The sequence below is a fragment of the Epinephelus fuscoguttatus genome, linkage group LG2 (genome assembly GCF_011397635.1).
Source record: "Epinephelus fuscoguttatus linkage group LG2, E.fuscoguttatus.final_Chr_v1".
Taxonomy (NCBI): domain Eukaryota; kingdom Metazoa; phylum Chordata; class Actinopteri; order Perciformes; family Serranidae; genus Epinephelus; species Epinephelus fuscoguttatus.
The window spans coordinates 48,349,373-48,371,750 of record NC_064753.1 but is presented as its reverse complement, the minus strand read 5'-3'; the positions used below and the strand labels follow the sequence as shown (position 1 = coordinate 48,371,750).

Genomic DNA, 22,378 nt, shown 5'->3' with positions numbered 1-22,378 from the left:
TCGGAGGAAATGAGGTTAAATAAGGCCAGAACACAGAGGGAAAAAAGAGTAGAGTAAAAATAGAGACCTGCAGTTAGCGATCATGCTGACACATGAAAGTTAAAGAAAAAAACCTGCCTCTGTGGAAGTTCATGATACTTCTTTAATAAGTCTGTCACAGTTACAACTACTCAGATCACTTGAGACTGTCACAAAGATAACACAAGTTTAGTTACTCTCAGAGACATCATGAATACAATATAACAACATTTTAAAAGTATACCATGCAGAATTTGTCCTACAAAAAAGCAAAGCACAGACTCATACAAACTTAATCCCTCTCAGTCATTACTTACGACACACTAGAAGCATGAGGCGGTGTATTTATCTTCATTACCAGCTGCGATAGCGTCATGATGGCTAATGTTGTTTTCACTAGTGATGGCCAGATAAAGCTTCATGAAGCAGTGAAGCTTTCAAGCACACTGGTTGGCAAAGTAAAATTTATTTATATCGCTAGGTCACAAAGTGCTTCACGAGGGTGTTATACAACGAGAAAGAAAACAAAAAGACAAAGTGACCACGTGAGCCACGGAGTTAAAAGTGCACAACTAGCAAAACTATATTGCACAAAAAGGGTTTATTTTATCTTAGGTCGTGGATCACTGCATCACGTCTGGAGTGATCCCATCTCAAGTCTAACGCAGTGACGAAATAAGCAAATGTGGCGAGGCAAAACGGCAAAGCTTGTTACAAAACAAGAGTGAATCTGGGGTTGACGTTACTTCCTCTGGCGAGCAATGAAGCAGAGGATGGAGATGAAGAGCGATGCGGCCTGTTTGCCGGCAGTCAGATAAGTTCGCTTGCTGAAGTATTGTTTTTTTGAACAACAAATGTAACGTTCCTACAACAGTTTGTAGTGCGCATATAAGCTGTAACAGTAACTGACAATTCCTGCATAGTATACCTTTAATTAACAGGAATAAAAATGTGCAATATGGGCACATCATCATCATCATTCGTATAAAGTAATGTATCAACAATATACTTTTCCTTGGTGAAGGCCACGTCCATCTTCAGCTACAATAATCTTTGTTGACTCGTTCTCTCCGCGTCGTATCAACATGGGTTTCATATTTTGCAGTATTTTAAGTTGCAGCTGAGTTATGTAAAGTGTGTGTGTGTGTTGATCTGCCATCACGCCACACGCATCATCAGCTCCTCCAGCGCCCGTTCTCGGTGGTTTTCATGGACCAGCAGCACTTCTTTGATGGCGTTCTGCTGGAAGCCCATCTCGTTGAACTGATTCAGCAGATGAAGGAACTCCTCCGCCTTGAGAGGAAGACATCATCATTCTTTTATACAATTTACTCAATAAAACTGACTATTAAAGGAAAAGTGTGAAGACTCATGTGGTGTTGTAGCTCTCTGCGTGTCTTACCTTTGTCTCACAGTTTTGAAACATCTCCAGAGCCTCTTCGACCAGGACTGTGTCATAACCCAGCTGACACAGATGGTCACACGCCACCAGGTAACTCAAGATCTGCAAACACACACACGGGAATATTCATTCATCTGGCCACTGTCACCTGGTCAAAGCTTGTTATCTGTTTATAATAATCTCATTATAACAGTCTAAACCTGTGGATGTTTTTCCACAGGTAGTATCTTTAGTATCTTTACCCGTTGTCTGTATCAACAAACCACCATGAGTCCTCCGACATACCGCTGCATGGAAAATGTCAGTGAAGGCACCGGGGACAGCACAGCAGCAGAGGCTCAATCAAACACGCCTTGACATCAGCACAGTGAAACACAATCTGTGTGAGAGCAAAGTGACCCGACTGACCAGCATGAGGCTCAGTAATACGCTCATTAAGTCATTAGCTCTTTCCCCGCTGATGAACTCTTCTTACACTGATTTACCAGCTGCCACATCTGCTCCTGTTGACTGACAGACTGAGGGAATGAGGGTTAACAGGAGCTGATCTGAAATCAGACTGCAAACCTTGTTAAACCATTAAACATTCCAGTGAGTCACAGTAAAATCAAACCACACTGTGTTAAGATTTCTTTTCACGTAACTTCAGTCTTAGCAAATACAGCATATTAGCTTCTTTTGTAATAAAGCTGCTTAAGTGGAATTTAAAGGTCCCATCTGACTATATAATGACGAAAACTCTGTGTGTGTGTGTGTGTGTGTGTGTGTGTGTGTGTGTGTGTGTGTGTCTGTTCCACGTTTTTCTCCTCACTGACTTGGTCAATCCATGTGAAATTTGGCACAGTGGTAGAGGGTCATGGGAGGATGCCAATGAAGCAATATTACATCAATTGGCCAAAGGAGGGCGCTATAGCAACCCATTGAAATGTCAGACTTTGAATGGGCATATCTCATGCCCCGTATGTCGTAGAGACATGAAACTTTGCACAGAGATGCCTCTCCTCATGAGGAACAAATTTGCCTCAAGAACCCATAACTTCCACTTATATAGATTTTCCACCATTTTGAATTTTTTGAAAAACACTTCAAATGGATCTCTTCCTAGGAAGTTTGAGCGATCTGCATGAAACTGGGTGAACATAATCTAGGGAGCAATATCTAAAGTTCCCTCTTGGCAAAAGTTGGAAAACTTACTAAAACTGAGCTTTTATAAGGCAATGAATATTGCGGAGGGCGTGGCTCATCACATAAAGGTGTATAACATCTCAAGGGTTTCACCCATCACCACACAACTTTGTAGGCATATGACCACACATAATCTGAGGGGACCCCTCCATTATTGAGCCCATCAAACAAAATGGGGGCGCTAGAGAGCTCATTTCTTATCTAGGCCTAACCGCCATATGGATTTTTACTAAACTTGGTAGATATGTAGAACAGGACGCCTCAAGGTGACTGGAGAAATTTAACTCTAATTGGCAACTGGGTGGCGCTATAACAACAGAAAAATGCTGTGGCTGCAAAACATTCCAGAGAGAAATACAAAAGCACCCAGTTAGGATGTTTATGCTTCATACGGTCTACATAGCATAGCTGTGACATCACAAATTCACAGAAATCCTGGCTGCTCATTTAAAGGTACAGTATCTGAATATGAACTGAGCGGATTTCTCTGTGGACTGAGCGTCTTGATACATTCACAGTATTTAAACTGCACCTACACCTGCTTTATTTTTTGTGAAAATTTCACTATTCACAACATGGGACCTCTAATTCAAAGGGTTAAATTGTACCAGAATTATAACAAGCAAATATTACAACACAGTCCCACAGAACTCTGTGAGCTAGACACAACCTATTAACAACGTTATGTGGCAGTGAGCACAAAATGTGTTAAAATTACAAGCTGGCAACATGAAAACAATGCCAACGCAAAGTCTTTTTTGAATGTTGCAGTTTTAGTGCGCGTGGTTCGGTTAGGGGAACAAAAGAAATTACTACATATGGGACAAAAGTGTCATAAAATTATGTACTTTGCATGGTATGTAAAGTACCTAGTACATAAACTATTTTGCATAGTTATGTTAAGTCTGTAAAATCACACAGCTATGTTTTGGTTTCACTCGGGGCACAGACAGCAGTCTCCTGGTTGAAAGTCCATGTTTGTTTGACTCATCCTGTGCGAACTTCCTCACTCATTAATTTAATCCATGTGTCCCCAACAAAAGATCCACGTGTTGCTAGCACATAATTTTGATGCCCACCACCACATAATGTGTTGTTAAGACTTTGTGTCCACTTCATGTATTTCTATGAGACTACGCTGAATATTAGTAAGTCACCCAGTGTGTCCGTCCATGTCCCTCTCTCCTGTCCATGTCCCCCTGTCCTGGCTTTCCCATCAGCCCTGTGCTGTAGCTCGTGATTTACTCTGAGGGGAGGTTATGGGAAAACACACAGAGCAGGCGGTGGAAACTCTGGGGTCTATTTTTACAGAGGCTTAAAGTGGCTTAGTATACTGTGTTTTGGTTTCATTGCCACCTCCAGTTGGTTAGTTGGTGCATCTTTTCTGCTGTTAAGCTGTAGAGAACATATGTAGAAGGCCCTGTATATAACCTTGTGCACCTGTTGTTTTTTAAATAACCAAAATGAAGAAATGAAAACCATATTTCTTTTTTCTTTGCAGTGACAGTTCACAATAACATAATTCCTGCTGAGGTCACACGTGTTGCTGTGAGTTTTTACAGTCTGGTTATTTCCCACCACCACAGAAAAAGAGACGAGCTCCACCCTCTCCGTACTATAATGCAGGATGAATACGACACTGTATGATGTTCTCCACTCTGAGGCTTAAAGCTTAGCTGTAGTGTTTCTATCAATATGTCCACAAATGCACAATAGCTGCAGTGTTTTTACAGTTTTACACAACAGGTGCACAGTATTCAAATTCCAGTTTAAAGGTATACTCTGCAGAATTGGCGATTACTGTTTGGAAACACATTCACTAGTTAAAGTGAAAGTAAAAGCCAGTCCCAGATTCACTCTCATTTGGCATTTCACCTCACCCTGCTGCTTACAGTCTGGCACCTGCTCAGTTCCTTTTCATAAAGCCCCGAGCATTGTGGGGGTACACACTCATAACTGTCCCAAACACAGAGGATAAGAAGAAAATAAGAAAATACAGTCTCTGCAGAAAAATACACCACCACACACCATTTCAGTTTGTTTGTTCTTCATGACCTCTCACTGAGTTATTGGAGGCTTTATTGGAGTTAAAGTCACTGAGAGGGTGCTGTGACTGATAAACTTAATGCTGATGTTAGCTGGTCAGCTAGCTGGCTACTAAAGTGCAGAAAAGCGCCATCAGGTTTATTAGGGTATCGAGCTCTGTGAAGCTTTACTGCTCCCTCTCACAAGACAGTGCACATCAGTCACTTTAATAATTTTAGCAGGTCTTCAAAGCACAGAGTGTAAAAGACAGCTACAGCAACCTAAAGTTAGCTTAGCCCTGAAAATCAGGCTAATATTGGTGCTACACCAGGGCTGCCAACTCTCACACATCTGGCGTGACTGTCACTCTTTCACCATCGATGTCATTCTCTCTTTTTTTTTTTTTTTTTTTACGTCCAGCTCATTGTGTGGCTTGACCGGACCGCATACTACTCTCAGAAAGCAAGCTTAGGTCTCGTGGGGCTACCCTGAACTTCATGCTACTTTGTCCTTCCCCATGTCTCCTACACTTGTTGCCTATTGGCTTACAAAGAAAATAACGTGGAAGTTGCCTGTCGTTGATACATTGCTGGTGGGAATTGTACCAAGGTAAGCAAATTCCCGACAAATTTACATTTAACTGTGTAATGAAACCTTTGTGAATTTGAACATAATATGCATTAATGTACACAGGTCAGTGAAAATCCTTGAATTGATCTATTTCTGTATAAAATTGCATGAAAATAGGATTTTGCCTCGTGAATTTTCCCCCGAACACCCCTTGAAATCTTTCTTTTTGTCACATATTACTGGATGTTTGAAGCAGATGATCAATACTGCCATCAGATTGATGAAATTGATCTTGATCTGCGCCGTAAAACAAATATTGAGCATCTATGGACATATGTGGGGCTTAGGCCTTTTGATATGAATATGTAAACGTACACTCATTTCTTCGGTTTGCCACATGTGCATATTAACTCTTTTACGGTAAAAAAAATATGTGCCGCCATGTCCACATATGTTCATGACCACGCATGTACAAGCAGATATTACGTCACAAGGTAAAATCTCACTCCGGCCCTCTGACCAAAGTTGGCAACCCTGGCTACACTGAGTGACTAACAGTGGAAACAATTATTGAAGACACTGAGGTGATCATCAAACTAATCAACAACACTTTATACAAAAATGAACAGTAGATAGTAGAAACAATACAGTGCTCCAGGGTTGAGGTTTTTCTGTAGGCCGACACAGAGGTGAGCGTCAAGTTCAGCAAGATTATCTTCACAAATGAACATTGCTTGTATGATTTTTTAAGCCTAAATGTAATAAACAGAAGTAAAAAGGTAACATTAGGTCATAAACGAACTACACTGTGGTTGCCTGACTCAAATCAACACCACAGCATGGCTATAGAGCTGTGTTCAGGTGTGATGACGTTCTGTAGTTTCATAGTCTTTTTTAAAACACATAAAACCTCCACAATTCACTAGTGGGATATTACCTGACATATGTTATGTCTTAGGACAAAATGTGAATGTCTCTTAAAGCTGCAGTAGGTAGAAAGCCTGAAAACGGTTATTTTTGAGTCTCATCTGAGTTAGGTTTCGTTCGTCTCCGCCCTGAGCCCCTCCTACCAGACGAGCACACGAGTATTTTATCCTACTTGGTTCTATTTCTCCCTCTCTGGGAGCCTCGGCTCTCCCTCACCGCGCAGCAGCCCGCCCCGCACATACCCCCAAGGCTTGGCTCTCCCTCTCTGCGAAGAGCCCTCGGCTCCGCTCCCACGGCCAACCCTTGCGCCCTCCGGCCGGGCCCGGCCCCACCTCACCCTTCCCCTCCCTCCGGGGCTCCGGGGAACCAAGTTCTGTCTTTCTTTTTTTGGGTTGTTTAGCCGTGTAGGCAGTTGTAGCCAGTGCTGGAATAGCTATTTTACCTGGTGCACTGTTTGCCATTGCCGCTTGCTGTCCCCTTCTACCGGCGGCACGGGAATGCGCATATGCAGTAGAACAGCCAATAGGAACGCAGTGGTCTGAGCTGACCTTTGATTGGTTGATGCACATCGGCACGATACTGATTCTTTAGAGGTTGAACACAGAGCCATGGTGAGGTGCAGAAACCTACTGTTTGTCTCAGACCACCTGATTTACATTATGCTTAGAGGATATTATAACATTTTTACTCAATTATACCAAAACAATGTTGCCTACTGGAGCTTTAAGCTTGTGTTAACTGCACACCTAACCCAAAAAGAAACATCGACTTCGAGATGAGGGATCTGGACGTGATAAAATGCGGACTCATTTCTGGGTTTTAGGAATGATTCCTTGGGCATTTTATAAGTGTAACACTAACTATGAAAAGTGAAGTAACAAACTTAAGGGTGAAAAACCGACACTGAGGTCAGAGGGGAAGGTGAAGTCAGGAAGTAAACAGCCGCACTCCAGGATCAGAGTCACCAACACTCCAACATCTGCTGTCAGACCCGAGATGATCATGAGTGAAGTTCTTACTGTGTGTGACCTGATCCAGAGTCAGTGTAAGGGGGAAGGAGAGAAAGTCAAAGGTCTCACTGTGTGCACCACTGACTGACCTGCTCTGGGGTCTGCCGGCCCGTCTTCTGCAGGGCGATGATGGCAGTACGGAGGGGGTAACCCCGGGCAGTGATGGCGGCCAGCAGCTCTCTCTCCTCCAGGCTCAGAGCTGACAGGAGTTCAACTGATGAGTCCGAACCAGAGGAGGGGAGACCCGGGGCGGCTGAGGTCATGGATGGGTTTCTACAGGAGTCTGGGCTGAGAGACTTCTAGGAAACAAACAAGAGTGTGTAGTGAGTGGGTGTGTTTACAGGAGAGAAGCAGGCAGCGAGGATGAAGACAGCAGTCATATTGAATCTGTAATGCTGACAGCAGCTTTGACCTGAGATGCAGCTTTGCTGAGAAAGACATTTTCAGAGGACTTCCTCCCGCTAATCCTGATGAACCTCTTTTAACCTGGCTGGATTCAGGGAGTGGACTTTACACAGTCTATTTTTATAGTGCAGATCTCATGGAAATATTTTGGAAATGTGAACGGAAAAAATGGTTCGGATTGATTTCCTCTTCCAGCAAACAGTGTTGACATTCATAAGCTGAATTAAAGGCCATTTAAAGAGTCACTCATCAGCACGTTGACTATAAATACTGTCAAACTAATTCTGCTGTGTTGGGCAGCGAGGGTGTGTGCAGTGCTACAGTGAGCGCTGTCTGTCTCTGGCTTATGTGTGGAGATTTATAGTAGGGCTCAGCAGAAGCTTTAGGCTGTATTCATAGTCTGCTCCTGCAGACCAGAGTGAAGGGCTAACTATACTGCAGCTTTCACTGAGCTGCACTAAAAACTCTCACTCATGTGACTACATGGTGACCTAACATGGTGACAGCATGGTCATTCAAACATTAGGTCACATCCTGTGTAACAATATGACAGGTGTTTTGAGTGAAACAGTCACTTGGAAGTAAAGGCGCTGGCTTTCAGTGTTGAAGTTGCCCTTATAAATGTTTTAATATTATCAATGTGTGAATAAATGCGTGAAAAGTGTTGCTCGCAGTGACTGATGAACCCAAAATCACCTGACTCTTATTTCAGCAGAGAATTTTAGCATCTTTTAGCTCATTGTTCAGTTGTCTGACCCACGATGTCACTATTTTGTTTCACTCTCTCGGCTCTCATAGCAGCTGTTTTCAGAGAAAAGGATTTAAAAACCCTCAAACACTACCAGGAGCCTTATTCACAAACATTCTGAGAATATTCTCGGAGAGCTCATCACTTAATCTAAAATGTTTTAGTAAGGAGTCCGAGCTTAAAGGTGCTGACACACCAAACCGACATCAAAGAACTTGCGGCGACGAAAGCCAACTGTTGCGTCGTCTACATCGCCTCACGTCGCCCTGTGTCAGTTGCATTTGAACACACTACACAGGCTACATCCGACGGCCAAGTGGCACGTACGTTCTGCGCCTGCGTGAGAGGAAATAACGCAAAAGGGGAAACCGGAAGTCCGAGGAATGCATGAGATAAACAAAGTAGCAGAGTGAGAGAGTGGTACATCCTGTCAGCCGAGGGGTTTCCTATCTGAGCACCGGAGCACCTCCACGGACTATTACATCCAGACGGTCCCGGTGTTTCCTCCGCAGGCTCCACTTCACTCAGCTGCCCGATAAACCCGCTGCTTCTTCCCACTTTAACCTGAATAACGAACCAGGGCTCGGTGCTCCGGTTGGATCCAAACGGAGAGCCGGGGCTAGCTGGGAAGCTAGCGGACACTAACTGGCTGTGCTTCCCTCCGGTCATGCTGTGGCTAACGCTCCGCTAGCCTCGCAGCTAGCTCCGGTTTGTTATTCAGGTTAAAGTGAGAAGAAGCAGCGGGTCTGTGGGGCAGCTGAGTGAAGTGGAGCCTGAGGAGGAAGCACCGGTTAGCCCCGGTTTCACTACAGGCAGATTTACTCGAAATAAAACCTGAACAGCCAATCAGAGTGATCTCTCTCACTGACAAGCTCCGCCACAGATTCAACATGCTCAATCGGACAAAAAGCCTCCGATGCCGAAGTGCCGACAGTGCAGGACACACTGCAAAAACTAGGCCAACAGACGCTCACCGACAGCCCGACTTTGACCGATGGCCAACCGTCGGCTTGGTGTGTCAGGGCCTTTAGGAATGATTTAGGAAGGTTCTCAAAGCAACTCTGAGCAAGGAGAGGACAGAAATTTGACATTTATAAAAAGGATGTGGTCGACCCTGTTGCTGGGTGTGATGCATTCTTTTAACACATGTGATTGTTCTCTAATGTTTAAATGTTATGCTCTTACTGTGTATCTGTTGTTGTGGTCGTTGATGCACGGGAGCCTGTCGACTGTGTTGGCTCTGGTGGTGGGGGTCCTATGTGGGGACGGGCTCTTGGATTGGCTGTCTGTGTTGGGCTCGTGGTGTTTGGGCGTGTCCAGCACCGACAGCGAGCATTGTCGTAGGTTCTTCCTGCGCTGGTGTGGCAGGCTGCTGAGGCAGGTCGGAGGGTTCAGGAGGTCGGGGACGAAGGCTCTCTGTGCTGTCCTCTGAGCACGCTGACACAAAGCAGCAGGACGTTCTCCACCAGAGCTGGCTTTCACCGACAAACATGACTTGGCTTTCTCTGCGGCGCTCTCTCCATCATCCTCAGAGTCGGAGATGGCCAACTTGGCGCGCAGGACAGCAGGGTTGAGGCTGTAGGAGCGCTGTCGAGGATTGGGCTCCCAGAAGTCGGAGCAGTGGCGGCTGGCCAGGCGGCTCTGCTGCGGGCTGCTGAACATCATCCAGTATGGCGGGCAAGATGGCTGCAGTCCTGATGAAGAGGAGGAGAGCTGAGGGCGTTGCTGACTGGTGAAGCCGCTCTGGAGCCCGGTTAGCACCCACTTCTCCAGACTGAACTCATACTGTAACATGGACAAACAACATGTTAGTGACGAACGACCCGCTACTCTGAAACTTTCTCTTCTCTCTAGTCACATGTCCTAAACACTCGCTACATCAGCATGGTGGCTCCACTCCAGGAATCGCATTGGACGTCTCAACACCGGTTCATGATGAACAATCATAAGTCTAGATAAAAAGCCAGGGGGTCACTTTAGTTATTTCATCCTGAGGGGAACATGAATAATGAACCACATTTCATCACAATCCATCCAGTACCCGACGACATGTCTCAGTCTGGACCAGAGTGGAGGACAGACAGACGGACATTGCCATCCCTTGAGCTACACTGCAATCACAGCTAAAAATAAATGAGCTGTACTTTGAGCTTAAAGCCAACATAGCACGTTAGCATGCTATTGCTGACAGAGGTTGATGAAGTGTAGCTTAAAATAACATCAAGGCCTCTCCTCTGGCTGCACATAAGACCAAACTTTTACATTTTCCGCCACTCTGGTGGTTAACCCTAAAAACTCTAATCATGACCTGATTACTCGAGATAATCCACAAACCTTGTTGTGAGCAGTTTCACGTAGGAACTATTTTCTTTCCCATCAACCGTATCACTGTACACAAGAAAGCGTGAAGGAAAACACAACACAATTTGAGCAGGTGTGTGGTTGTAGGAGAGACAGCAGCAGGAGAAACACACAGGTGAGTCTGTGTGCACATTCAGACAAAGAGGAAAGCACACTCACCTCTGTGTCCCGCAGTATGGTGAGATAATCAGGGACAACAACAACAACTTTAACGTCTTCTTTGACTTCCTGTGAGGCACCCTGTGGCATCTTCAGAGGTACGCCTTCCATCCCACTCAGTGCACACTGCAACACACACACACACACACACACACACACACACACACACACACACACACAGACTTTTGATTCTTAATACAGTCACCAACACCCCAGTGCAGGCACATGAACTACACACACTGACATCAGGGTTTCTGCAACTTAAAGCAAAAGTTTTACCTTGTTTCATTGTATTTGTGTAATCGTATTTTATTCACTGTACTTTTATTTACTGGGTTTAATCAAACTGTGCTGCTTTCTCTTGTTTTTCTTCTGAACACACTTTATAACGTTGATTTAAAGTGAGCCAATGGGGGCCCTTGTATGGAGTTATATTTGTGTCTTTATTACATGCGAGAAAATAAATGATATGACAGAAAAAAAAATATGAGAGAAAGTATTTTGTCATGGAATATAAAAAAAGAATTTGAGATTTAAAAAATGATTTCTGAGAAAAAAAAAACAAACCTCTCTCTCAAAAAACTGTTTTTTACTCTCCAATATTATTTTTTTTGCTATCATTCATCATCTGTGTCTGAGTCTCCGCTCCCAAATAACGCAGCGCAACTATGCCGGTGAATCGACCATGGTGGATGAATGATTCACTTGAATTCGACTCCCAAGACGATCCTCACCCAGCTGTCAATTCGACTGAGACTAGCCAGTAGGAACGTGGCCCTGCCCATGACATTATTTTTGCAGCAAAAGCAAAATCCTGACACGAGAGCAAAGGTTTTGAGAGAGAGAAGAAAAATGTTTTGAGAGAAACAGTTTTTTTTGAGAGAAAATGTTTTCACACTGATAGCAAAAAAATAATATTTGAGAGTTTTTTTTTCTCGGAAATCATTTTTTAAATCTCAAATTATTTTTTTTTATATTTCATGACAAAATACTTTCTCTCAAAACTTTTTTTAGTCTCAAATATTATTATTTTTTGCGATCAGTGTGAAAACTTTTTCTCTCACATATTTTTTTTCTCTCATATCATTTATTTTCTCACATGTAATAAAGACACAAATCTAACTCCATACCCTTGCACATTTAGTGCCCTCTGCGAGCCTCCCCCTTCCACCCAAAACTACATTTTACAAGATTACATTGAACACATCATGAGAACGCCTAATATTATCTTTTACTGAATAGAGCCTGAACGCTTCACAGTGTAAATCAATGCAACCTCTGTGAGCTGTCTGTTGAGGCCACCGGCTGCTTAGAATTAACGATGACGAGCTCTCCTACTGCTGATTTCATGCCCCATCTCTCCACATCCACTCCTCTCAGTCGTGTCGTGGTGGTTGAGTGGGCACCAGAGAGCTTTTGTCATTTTGACATGGTAATGATACAGCGTGTTTCGGGGTCACATGATGTCGAATAACTCGTCTATCTCCCCCAGAGATCAAGTGGAATGCAGAAAAAAAGGCCTTGCTGTGTGTTATGTTGTCGTGGCCCTAAATAACAGTAGTGATAGTATTAGCAAAAAATGGTAAAATATAAAAATTTGTTGTATTTTTCTTCCTCCATTTGTAGCGCCCCCTATGGATGACAGCACACTTACCATTCGTCTATACTGTCTGTGCCATTAAGACTTTTTTAATGCCATTTAAAATGTTCGTTTTATTTTGTGGAAACCTAAACTAGGACTTTAAGGAAAATCTTAACTCAAGATGTTTTGTGCAATCAGGTATCAGTGCAGATTTAATACTCAAACATTCACCGACTTTATTTAGCGTTACACAAAAGTACATTGTTGATTCATGCCACGCTTCTCTGTGTATAAGGCCAGTGAGGACGCTGCAGCACACTGAAGTTAACTGTTTCTAATGATGGATTTTAACCACAGATTCTGATCTCAGACTTTGTTTTTAATTTCTCCTTTAACTTGTAACTCTTCTGGTTTCATATTTGAGGTGAAGATGCCGCAATGTGTTTCCATGGATACTTTGTTCAAACTGCGTTCCCGTGCTGCATGTACACAAACAATCCTTTGACAGGAAACTGCTCAGTGAAAGGAAAGCCGCCCTGATCACAGAGGAATCTTCTCATCCTCTCCACCACTCCTTCGAGTTACTGCCATCAGGCAGACGCTACAAAGTCCCAAACGTCTTCAATTAATCCTTCATTCCCTCTGCGATAACCACCCTAAACAATCTGAAATAGACACTGACCTTTGACCTGCATTTATCAGCTGCTGTTTTAACAGTCCCCTTTTTATATTTGTTTTAAATGTGTTTTTGAATGTGAATCATGTGTATTGTTGAGCCTTGTCAGAGGAGAATTTCTGTCACTGTTAAAGACAGATCATAAATTCTGTCTATCTGTCTGAAGCTAGTTGCAGCAAGATGGTGTCTCTCACTTCTATTGTTTCTAATTCTGGCCTCCTGTAAGTCTCTCAGACTTTGTGGTAAATTTAGTCACGTTAACGAGATAAAGTTTTCCCAGGAGCACTTCTACTCCTCTTCCACTGACAATTGACGGGAGAAACTCTACTCTCTTTGGTCCAACTGAGAAAAGCTGAAAGCTGCTTTCCCAGAAACCCGTCTGCTCGCTCACACCTCTGCCTGCAGCGTCTGGGTAAGACTGAGAGTAAACCATAAGGCGCACGAGGTAAATCTGCTCAGCGTCCTCCGTCCCTGCTGTCCTGTGAAAGCTAATCAGACATTTGCTCCAGTAACACCAAAACACCAAGAAAGCAGATGGTCCCGGACTTACAGCAGCAGAGAGGACAGATGCTCTGTAAGCTCATCACACTGTCTCTGACGTGCTCGACAGAAACACGCAGACACTACTGGGCAAACCATAGTTTGAACACACACCAGTTTAAGACCAGCACTTCACTCAGGAGGAGTGAAAATGTGTGCATCCTGGTGAGCAAATGTCTATCCCCATTTTTATAATCTGCAACAAATAAATTGCAGCCTTTTGTTGTGAACTTTCATTATAGTTAAAATCTCTCAAGATCAGAAGCTGCAACATCTTTTAAAGCACTTCTTTAAATTTAAAAAAAGTTTTATTTTCACTGTTTTATGTGTTTATTGTATTTGGAATCTTAAATTTTATTTCATTCACTTTTATGCACTGGGTTTAATCAAATTGTGCTGCTGACTTTTGTTTTTCCTCTGTAACAAAAATGTGCTTTAAATAACACTTATCATGAATATCACATAATGACAAATGGGATTTTATATTTTGAAGCCTTTCTTTGAACGCCACTCAGAAAACACTTTAAGACCAATTTCACAAAAGCCAAAATTGAAGGAAAAAGAAGACATGAACTGTCATCAATTACTTAAAGTTAGGGGAAAATGTTGCAGAAATATTTGTTGTAACGTAAGACATGACTTTTTGTTGATGTCACTGCCATAGGTATTCAGTAAATTATTATTATTACTTTAAAACTGACCAATTATTTTGAGATTTTACAATGCAATGACAGAAAAAAATGTCTCTACGACTTGAGGCAAGTTAGATTTAAGACTTTTTAAATGCTACTCGGAATGAAATTTAAGACAAATTTTACACAACTGAAAGGACAAAAATAACAAGAAGAAGTTAAAGTTAATGCAAGAGGGTTTTTTGAAAGACTGATTTAAGACACTTTAATACCAGTTAAGATCTTGTTGTGAGATGAATGAATTCAGTGCCTTTTAAGACTTTTTAAGGATCTGCAGGACCCCTGTTTTAAATGTTTGAATAGACAGTGTGAGTGTTATAACATGTGAAACTCCAGTTTATTGTTATCACATTCAGATGCTTCGTTGACTGCAAATTTGTTTGCAATTGTCTGCCAGTTCACTCAAAGAAAAGTCCAGCATTGATCAATATATATGAGTAATGGGGAACATTTTGTATTGGTGTTATTTTCTGTGTAATAATTTGCCTTTGAAATAAAAAATGAAAATGAAAAAAATGTACTGCTAACTAATCTTTCTGTGTTACAGTAGCTGTAGAATCTATTTGCCCATTTAAATTATATTTGAATATTACAATAAATCAAATATCAGCTTACCTGTGTTGTCTCGGAGCTGCTGTCGGTCAGTCAGTCAGGATCCTCTCAGGTGTGTGTGAAGCTCAGGCCGACACTGCTGGTTACATTAAAGGAGCGCTACCTGGAAGACTAATCTACTGACTGACAGTAACCCACATCAGCTGATCTGCTGTCAACAACAGAGAGTAAAGGCCTGACGTCTGACGGGATTATACAGCAGCAGGATACAGATGGCAAACTGTGTAAACACTGTGATGTGACGTCAGCTGGAGTCAAACGCCTTCTCATCTTTAAGAATTTACCACAACGTTCTTTGATTATTAATAATTCTGTGATTATTGTGTAAAGGCAGGACCGATGCCGGACTCCTAAACCAACATTGGGTTTGTCACAGTATTCACATTAGATATCGAGGCACTGAAAAAGTTCCTCTGCCAGAGAGGTGGAAACATTGAACAAGTGTAGGCTACTGGATATTTAATCTGCAAACTTCATCTCCCAAAGGATTAAATGATGAGATGGCATAATGAGATGGCATAATTAAGATGGCGTAATGGATTTTGGGATCTCAACAAGACCCATTTATGATACACAGCATGAGAATATACAACATAGGATCATTTTAAATGATTAATGAAAGCTGCCAGGCCGATGTGTTCATTCATAAGATCAACCTTTTTTGTAAATAATCTCGTACATGACATTTATTGAGTGAGGAGCTTGAGTTTTTTCCCCATGTTCCTCTTGTTCCATTGTTCTCTCATTAATGGGATATGTGACACATGGTGCACAGGCTGTCGTCAATTATTGAGACACACCCACAGCTGATTAATTCCCTCACACCTGTGAAATGGGTGGGGCAGTTTCTATTTAAGCTCAATGTTGGAAATTATGGTGTTGAACACTCTTGACAAAGGTCCAGGTGGGCCGATAAATTGTGAAGCTGCGCAAGAGCCGTGTGTAGGATTTTCTGTTGAAAGACTTTAAAAATTTTGAATAATATTTTTATCTTTGCACCTCTTGTTCTGTATTTTTGCTATTTTTAATGGATTTTTTATTGTAAAGCATTTAGTAATTTATTTTACTTTTTATATCTTTTTCTCCTCACTCTTTTATTGTTAATCTCTATACTTTATTATATTCCATTGCTCTATAAAGCACTTTGAATCGCCTTGGTGTGTGACATGTGTTTTACAAATAAAGCTGCCCTGCCTGATCCAGAAATATGACTGGACAGACTTCTCTCATATCTGTTGTGATTATTTATGACTCATGGCAGAGCTCAACGAGATGATCTATCACTATGACATGGCCTGCTTTCTTTTTTTTTTTTTTTAAATTTTGCACTAAAATCTTACCTGCATTTTATCATAAAGCCTTTTTACACAAGTACATCCTCACACGACATAATGCTGTGGATAGTTTTGGGGAAACAGCAGTGAGACATCCAGAGAGATTTAAAAACGTACAGTATTTTATTATTGACTCAGAGTATCTCCACGACAGCAGCAGCATTTCACTCTGTGACCTCTGCAGTTCTCGTCTCATCACTGTCATCATTTATTAAATCAGACATTAACAGTCTGACAGCGCCAACACGCTGCAGATCGCTTGAAAAAGATATCAAAGTGAACAGATCACAAGTTCATTGTCTCTTTTTCCTGTTCAAGTCAACAGCTTTGGAACAAACAACTTCTAAATGCTCTACAAACGTCTTTGCTCCTTATGGTCTTGTTTACATGCGCTCCTCAGCTGGCTTTACACCAACAGTCCTCCCACAGACTCCTGCAGTGTATGTTTGGATTTAGTGTTGGATGTCAGGCACTGGTAGACTGTACATACAGTGAGTCAGAAGCTGTCTCACTCAGTGTCAGCAGTCTGCAGAGCAGAGGCCCAGGCCTGGTCTGACGGAGCGTCTGGCAGGATCCAGCTCTGAGGAACCGAAGAACCGTCGGGATGATCTGCTGGAACCACAAACACATCCCACTCTCTCCTGAAAGAGAAACATATTACAGTAAACGAGTAATTACATCATCATCCTCAAGCTTACTTCAATGGCTGCATGGTAGCAGCATGCGTGAGCCTTAAAGTGACAGTTCAGATTTTTTGGTCCTCAATGGAATATATGTAAACAAGGATTAGAAAATCATTGGACTCCCATTGTCCCAGCGTTTGGAATCAGGGTTGTATTTATTTCTCGTGTCCCTTTTAGGCTACCATAACTCTGTACTGTGACTATTTTTTTTTTTTACCTGATTTGTAGTAAAGCGTGCAGTGAGCGCTCGGCCTGCGTGTAATATCCTCTGAAGGGCTGCAGAACAGAATCAGCAGGAAGCTCATCTGAGAAACAAAACACACACGTGTGATTTAGTCATACTGCTGTTGAGCTATTGTTCCCCCTCTGGTGTCGACAGGAGTTTGAGGTGTTACCTCCAAACAACATGGCGTTCACTCTCTGTTTCCTCTGCAGGTGTCTCTCCCTTTCCTTCTTCACTCGTTTCTCCCGCTCTCTCCTCCTCTCCTCCTCCTGCTCTCCTTCCAGCATCACCATCAGAGCTTTCTCCTCTGCTGAGTAAACCGCCGTCCTCTTCTTCATCACACTCCTCAGCTGCTCCAGTCTGCTGCTGAACGCCTCGTCACACTCTGGTTGGGTGACGATACCTGCCACACACACACAGTTACAGGCTGTAGGCTACAGGCTGTGCATCTTTGAGAGTTGGCGTCATGCTACAGGTGTCTTCCCTTATGATCTGAAGTTGCACCCAATAATCACACATGCTATCATGGGACTGGGAATAAGGTGCACGGCTGAGTGACTCTCACCTTTCCTCAATGCAGCCTCTTTCCTCAGTCTGCGCAGTTTCTCCAGAGATCTCAGGATGTCCTGCATCCTCTTCACGTCTGCCTGCTTTTTCCTCACCTCACAGAGAACAGAGTCTGCGGCCAGTTTCAGCTCCCGCTCCTGGTGCAGAAACAGACACAAATCTGACCATTCATTTTTGTTTTCTGATACTCCTCCCTCATTATCTCATTGTGACTAAATAAAGCTACCGTGGTTCACAGGTCATGATGTCTTAATGAGCTATACATCCCAGCATGAGATGATCTGTGTACAGCCATTAGTCTTTAAAGTATGGGACCCTGATCAAATATGACAAAAGAAATACATTTGCATAAATGGACGTATTTAAAGCTTTTACCGTAATATTCAAACAAAAATCCCCAGATATCACCTGTCAACAGTTATAAAAGGGGTAACTGATGCTTTGCAAATCTCAAGCTGACTCCCTTCCTCTCCATTGTTCTTGGATAAGGGCAAAAACTGACAGATACAGTTCTAAACACCAGAGTAAATATAATCAAAACTATATCTATATGGCTAGATGCCATTAGCAGGGTTTCCCCAGGATAAAGTTTAGCTGAATCACAAAAGTAATTCATGCAAAATGTCAAATATATTTCTGTGCTCTAGGTGCCTGGTGTTTTTGCCTGAGTGCTCTGAACTCCTCAAGTTCAAAGAACTTCAACTCCGAGTAGAAAAGTCATCTCTGCTTCTTTTCCCATTGTCTAATCGGATGATTTGAGAGGCGGGCCTTCTGTGGTGGTCATAACAACAAGTTTACAGTTGGTAAACAATGGAGGAGAAACTGGTGGAAGTGGTTGCTGGATACCCAGAGCTATACGGCCTGATTATAGACAGCAGGTTGTCAAACTGCCCCTGAGTCATCCTAAAATATGCCTGTAAACGTCCATGATGGAGGAGAAGCTCCTGGACCAACTGGTGGTACTCCCCATGATCCAGCCTCTTTTTTAGGGTCTCATGTACCCACACAGATCTCTGTTCATCTGCTGACAGCCTCTCACCCTCAACCAGAGCTACAGACAGTACCCTCTGCTTCAACATGGCAGGAACTACACACTGATTACTGCAGGATACATACAATAAATAATAAAATAAATAAATGGTAGATTGATTACATGGGAAGGTTAGGGTAAGGAGGTGAAGGGGTGGTTGCCTGGCAACAATAATAAGGTGCAGCAAGCATTTTCTTCCTAGTGGCATTCAGTTAAAAAAAGGCAGTGCAGTGCACCTCCTGTTGTGCAACCTGCCTAATACTGTCTGTGTGATCAGGACTTTAAGAGACAAACAGTGCCTGCAGGTGTGTTCGGGCAGACTTTATGAGAAACAATGTGTGTTTTGAACATTAAAGCATGTAAACATGTTCTAGTAGAAACCCAGAATACAAGTTTGATCCTGAAGATGAGCATAATATCGGACCTTTAATGTGTGTAACCTCCTTACCTTCTTCTTCTCCTCCACCTCATGTATCTGCTGCATCCTCCATTTATTAATGGCAGCCTCTTTCTCAGTGATTCGCTCCTCTCTCAGTTTCTCCTCCATCTGGAGCAGTTTCCTGGCTCTCTGTCTCCGGGCCCTCGTCTTTGTAATCCGAGATAATTTAGCTTTTAATCTGTCCAAACTCTCAGTGTCACTGAGGACTCTGAGTTTGTCCTGTAGCTCGCTCTTCACATTTAAAGCCACTGAATACGAGTCCGCCCAAACAGACTCATCCTCCAGGTTGTTCCTCAGAGTTTCACAGGACTGAGCCAGCTGGGAGACGAGCTGAGCTGCCCGGTACAGAGCCTGTCTCAGGTCCGGGACAGAGCTGTGGGGTGTCTGCTGCTCCTGCTGGAGGATCTGTGGGGAGGTTTTGTCTCTGCTTTGTAAGAAACGTCCGAGCCACTGTCGATCCTGCCTCCTCTGCACAGCTGCTTCATCCTCAGGTTGAGTTGTTGGTCCCGGACTCCTGTCATGGTCCTGACCCTGCGGGGGGAACCGTGGGCAGCCATACGGAGCTCCACCCTCGGAGTAGTCCTCATACTCCTGCTGCTGTTTCTGCCCGGGGTCCAGGTCAAACCGAGCAGGCTGAGGAGGGTTAAACTGCTGGGGAAATGTCTGAAACGTTGAGACTCCCTGGCTGCTGTATGTGGGTATCGGAGGGGGGGTCACCATGTTGGGGAAGTGTCCTGGTGGAGGACAGCCGAAAGGAGGCGGCGGGACGGAGGGGTCAAATCCGTACGGAGGAGGCAACCGAGGCCCTCCGAAACCCCCTCCTACGGGAACAGGAGCGGGGAAATCGCGATTAAATCCGAACGGGTGTCCGTCATATCCCTGAGAAGGTGCCCACTGAGGAGCACTCTGGTCCGGACGTGTTGGTTCATGAGCCGCGCCGGTCGGCGGAGGTCTGTTAGCGGCGTACGGTGGCTCCAGATAACCGCCATTATAGAGAGGAGGCTGCTGCGTGTCTGACGGAGCGAGGTGATATCTGTTGTCCATGACGAGTACTGTAATAATCTAACAAGTTACATTCACTTCATACACGTAGAGCCACTCTTTCAATCCTTCAATGGAGCCATATTTTGTTGACGTCACGTGACTGTTTCTTCTTCCTGTTTACGGCAGCTCTAATGCCTTCAGTGGGTCACACTGCCAACAACACGCAGTGGCGGAAGTTGGTACTGCAGCCACGACTCAAAATAAGGAATCTGACATTTTTGTGTTTTACTGCTGCTGTTCTTATTAGTCACACTAATACTATGGATATAATTGTCACTTGCATATACTGTCATATATTAGTATGTGCACAAAACATGTACACTACCAAAATACTATTGTTATTAATACTTTATTGTAGCTACTGTCATTACTGTTCGCCTGCATCTATCTCTGACTCTCCCTCTCTTAATGTATCATTTAGTCATATGCATCACTGTGCATTTATTATGCTGATCTGTTCTGTACACACAACATTTATTGCACATCTGTCCGTCCTGGAAGAGGGATTCCTCCTCAGTTGCTCCTCCTGAGGTTTCCACCATTTTTTTCCCATTAAAGGTAATTTTTGGGGAGTTTTTCCTTATCCCCTGTGAGGGTCCAAAGGACAGAGGGATGTCTAATGCTGCAAAGCCCTCTGAGGAAAATTGTGATTTGTGATAGTGAGAAAATTGAATTGAAATTAAATTACTAGGCCAAGGGTCAGCAACTTGAATATCAACTCTGTCTGGTGTGGCAAAATATATTTCAGCTTTGACCTCATAATCAAGGTAACACTAGATGAGCCTTTCAACATCACTAACAGATTAAAATAAGCACTCATCATTAATATGTTTTACCACAAGATGGCTACTCTGCAGTGGGCTGTTTATGACTATTTGATATAGGGATGCACAATAATTTCGGCATGTCGTAAGTATCAGCTGATATCGGCTTTAAAATGAAGTATCCAAGTCGGCCAACATGCTTTTCTATTTTTCCACAGTGAATGAATGTTATATATGGAGTTAGATTTGTGTCTTTATTACATGCGAGAAAATAAATGATATGAGAGAAAAAAAATATTTGAGAGAAAAAGTTTTCACACTGATAGCAAAAAATAATCATATTTGAGACTAAAAAAAGTTTTATCAGTGCGAAAACATTTTCTCTCAAAAAAATTCTTTCTCTCAAATCATTTTTCTTCTCTCTCTCAAAACCTAAGTCTTTGCTCTCGTGTCAGGATTTTGCTTTCGCTGCAAAAATAATGTCATGGGCGGGGCCATGTTCCTATTGGCCAGTCTCAATCGAATTGACAGCTGGGTGAGGATTGTCTTGGGAGTCGAATTCAAGTGAATCATTCATCATCTGCGTCATCATCTTACCCAAACATTGGAGTCTCCGCTCCCAAATAACGCAGCACATCTATGCCGGTGAATCCACCATGGTGGATGAATGATTCATTTGAATTCGACTCCCAAGACGATCCTCACCCAGCTGTCAATTCGATTGAGACTGGCCAATAGGAACATGGCCCTGCCCATGACATTATTTTTGCAGCAAAAGCAAAATCCTGACACGAGAGCAAAGACTTAGGTTTGAGAGAGAGAAGAAAAATGTTTTGAGAGAAACAATTTTTTTGAGAGAAAATGTTTCACACTGATAGCAAAAAAATAATATTTGAGAGTAAAAAAAAGTTTTTTGAGAGTTTTTTTTCCTCGGAAATCATTTTTTAAATCTCAAATTATTTATGACAAAATACTTTCTCTCAAAACTTTTTTTTAGTCTCAAATATTATCATTTTTTGCTATCAGTGTGAAAAAAAATTCTCAAATATTTTTTTTTCTCTCATATCATTTATTTTCTCGCATGTAATAAAGACACAAGTCTAACTCCATAACAGGTTGCCTACTCCTGCACTAGGTTATAAAAGCCAGGGCTGTAATCAACTAGTTAAAATCATGTGATCGTATCGTCTTGTCACATGATCAAATAGAGACTTGACCTTAGGCAACATCAACTGACGTGTTACCCAGAAATCACCAAGGCATACATGCATATGACAAAAATACTGTTTTACAAAAAAAAGAGAAGAGAAGAAAAGAAAACCATGACAGAGGCTGGTTTTCATTTTTGAGGGCATATAGCCTATAGTAAAATGGCTGCATTT

General features: G+C 42.7%; 2 protein-coding genes across 2 annotated transcripts; both read right to left on the bottom strand.

Moving 5' to 3' along the window:
- Nucleotides 1–280: 280 nt before the first annotated feature.
- ubap1lb (ubiquitin associated protein 1-like b) lies at nt 281–15,037 on the bottom strand. The gene is made up of 6 exons (XM_049562267.1): nt 14,916–15,037; nt 10,811–10,936; nt 9,476–10,075; nt 7,227–7,436; nt 1,421–1,522; nt 281–1,311 (listed from the first exon to the last, which is right to left on the bottom strand). The coding sequence occupies exons 2-6, from the start codon at nt 10,919–10,921 to the stop codon at nt 1,177–1,179; spliced, it is 1,158 nt and encodes a 385-aa protein (XP_049418224.1). The 5' UTR covers nt 10,922–10,936; nt 14,916–15,037; the 3' UTR covers nt 281–1,176.
- Nucleotides 15,038–16,372: 1,335 nt separating this feature from the next.
- Nucleotides 16,373–20,322, bottom strand: pdcd7 (programmed cell death 7). The gene is made up of 5 exons (XM_049562253.1): nt 19,198–20,322; nt 17,718–17,856; nt 17,325–17,555; nt 17,147–17,234; nt 16,373–16,887 (listed from the first exon to the last, which is right to left on the bottom strand). The coding sequence occupies exons 1-5, from the start codon at nt 20,230–20,232 to the stop codon at nt 16,755–16,757; spliced, it is 1,626 nt and encodes a 541-aa protein (XP_049418210.1). The 5' UTR covers nt 20,233–20,322; the 3' UTR covers nt 16,373–16,754.
- Between the last annotated feature and the right edge of the window lie 2,056 nt (nt 20,323–22,378).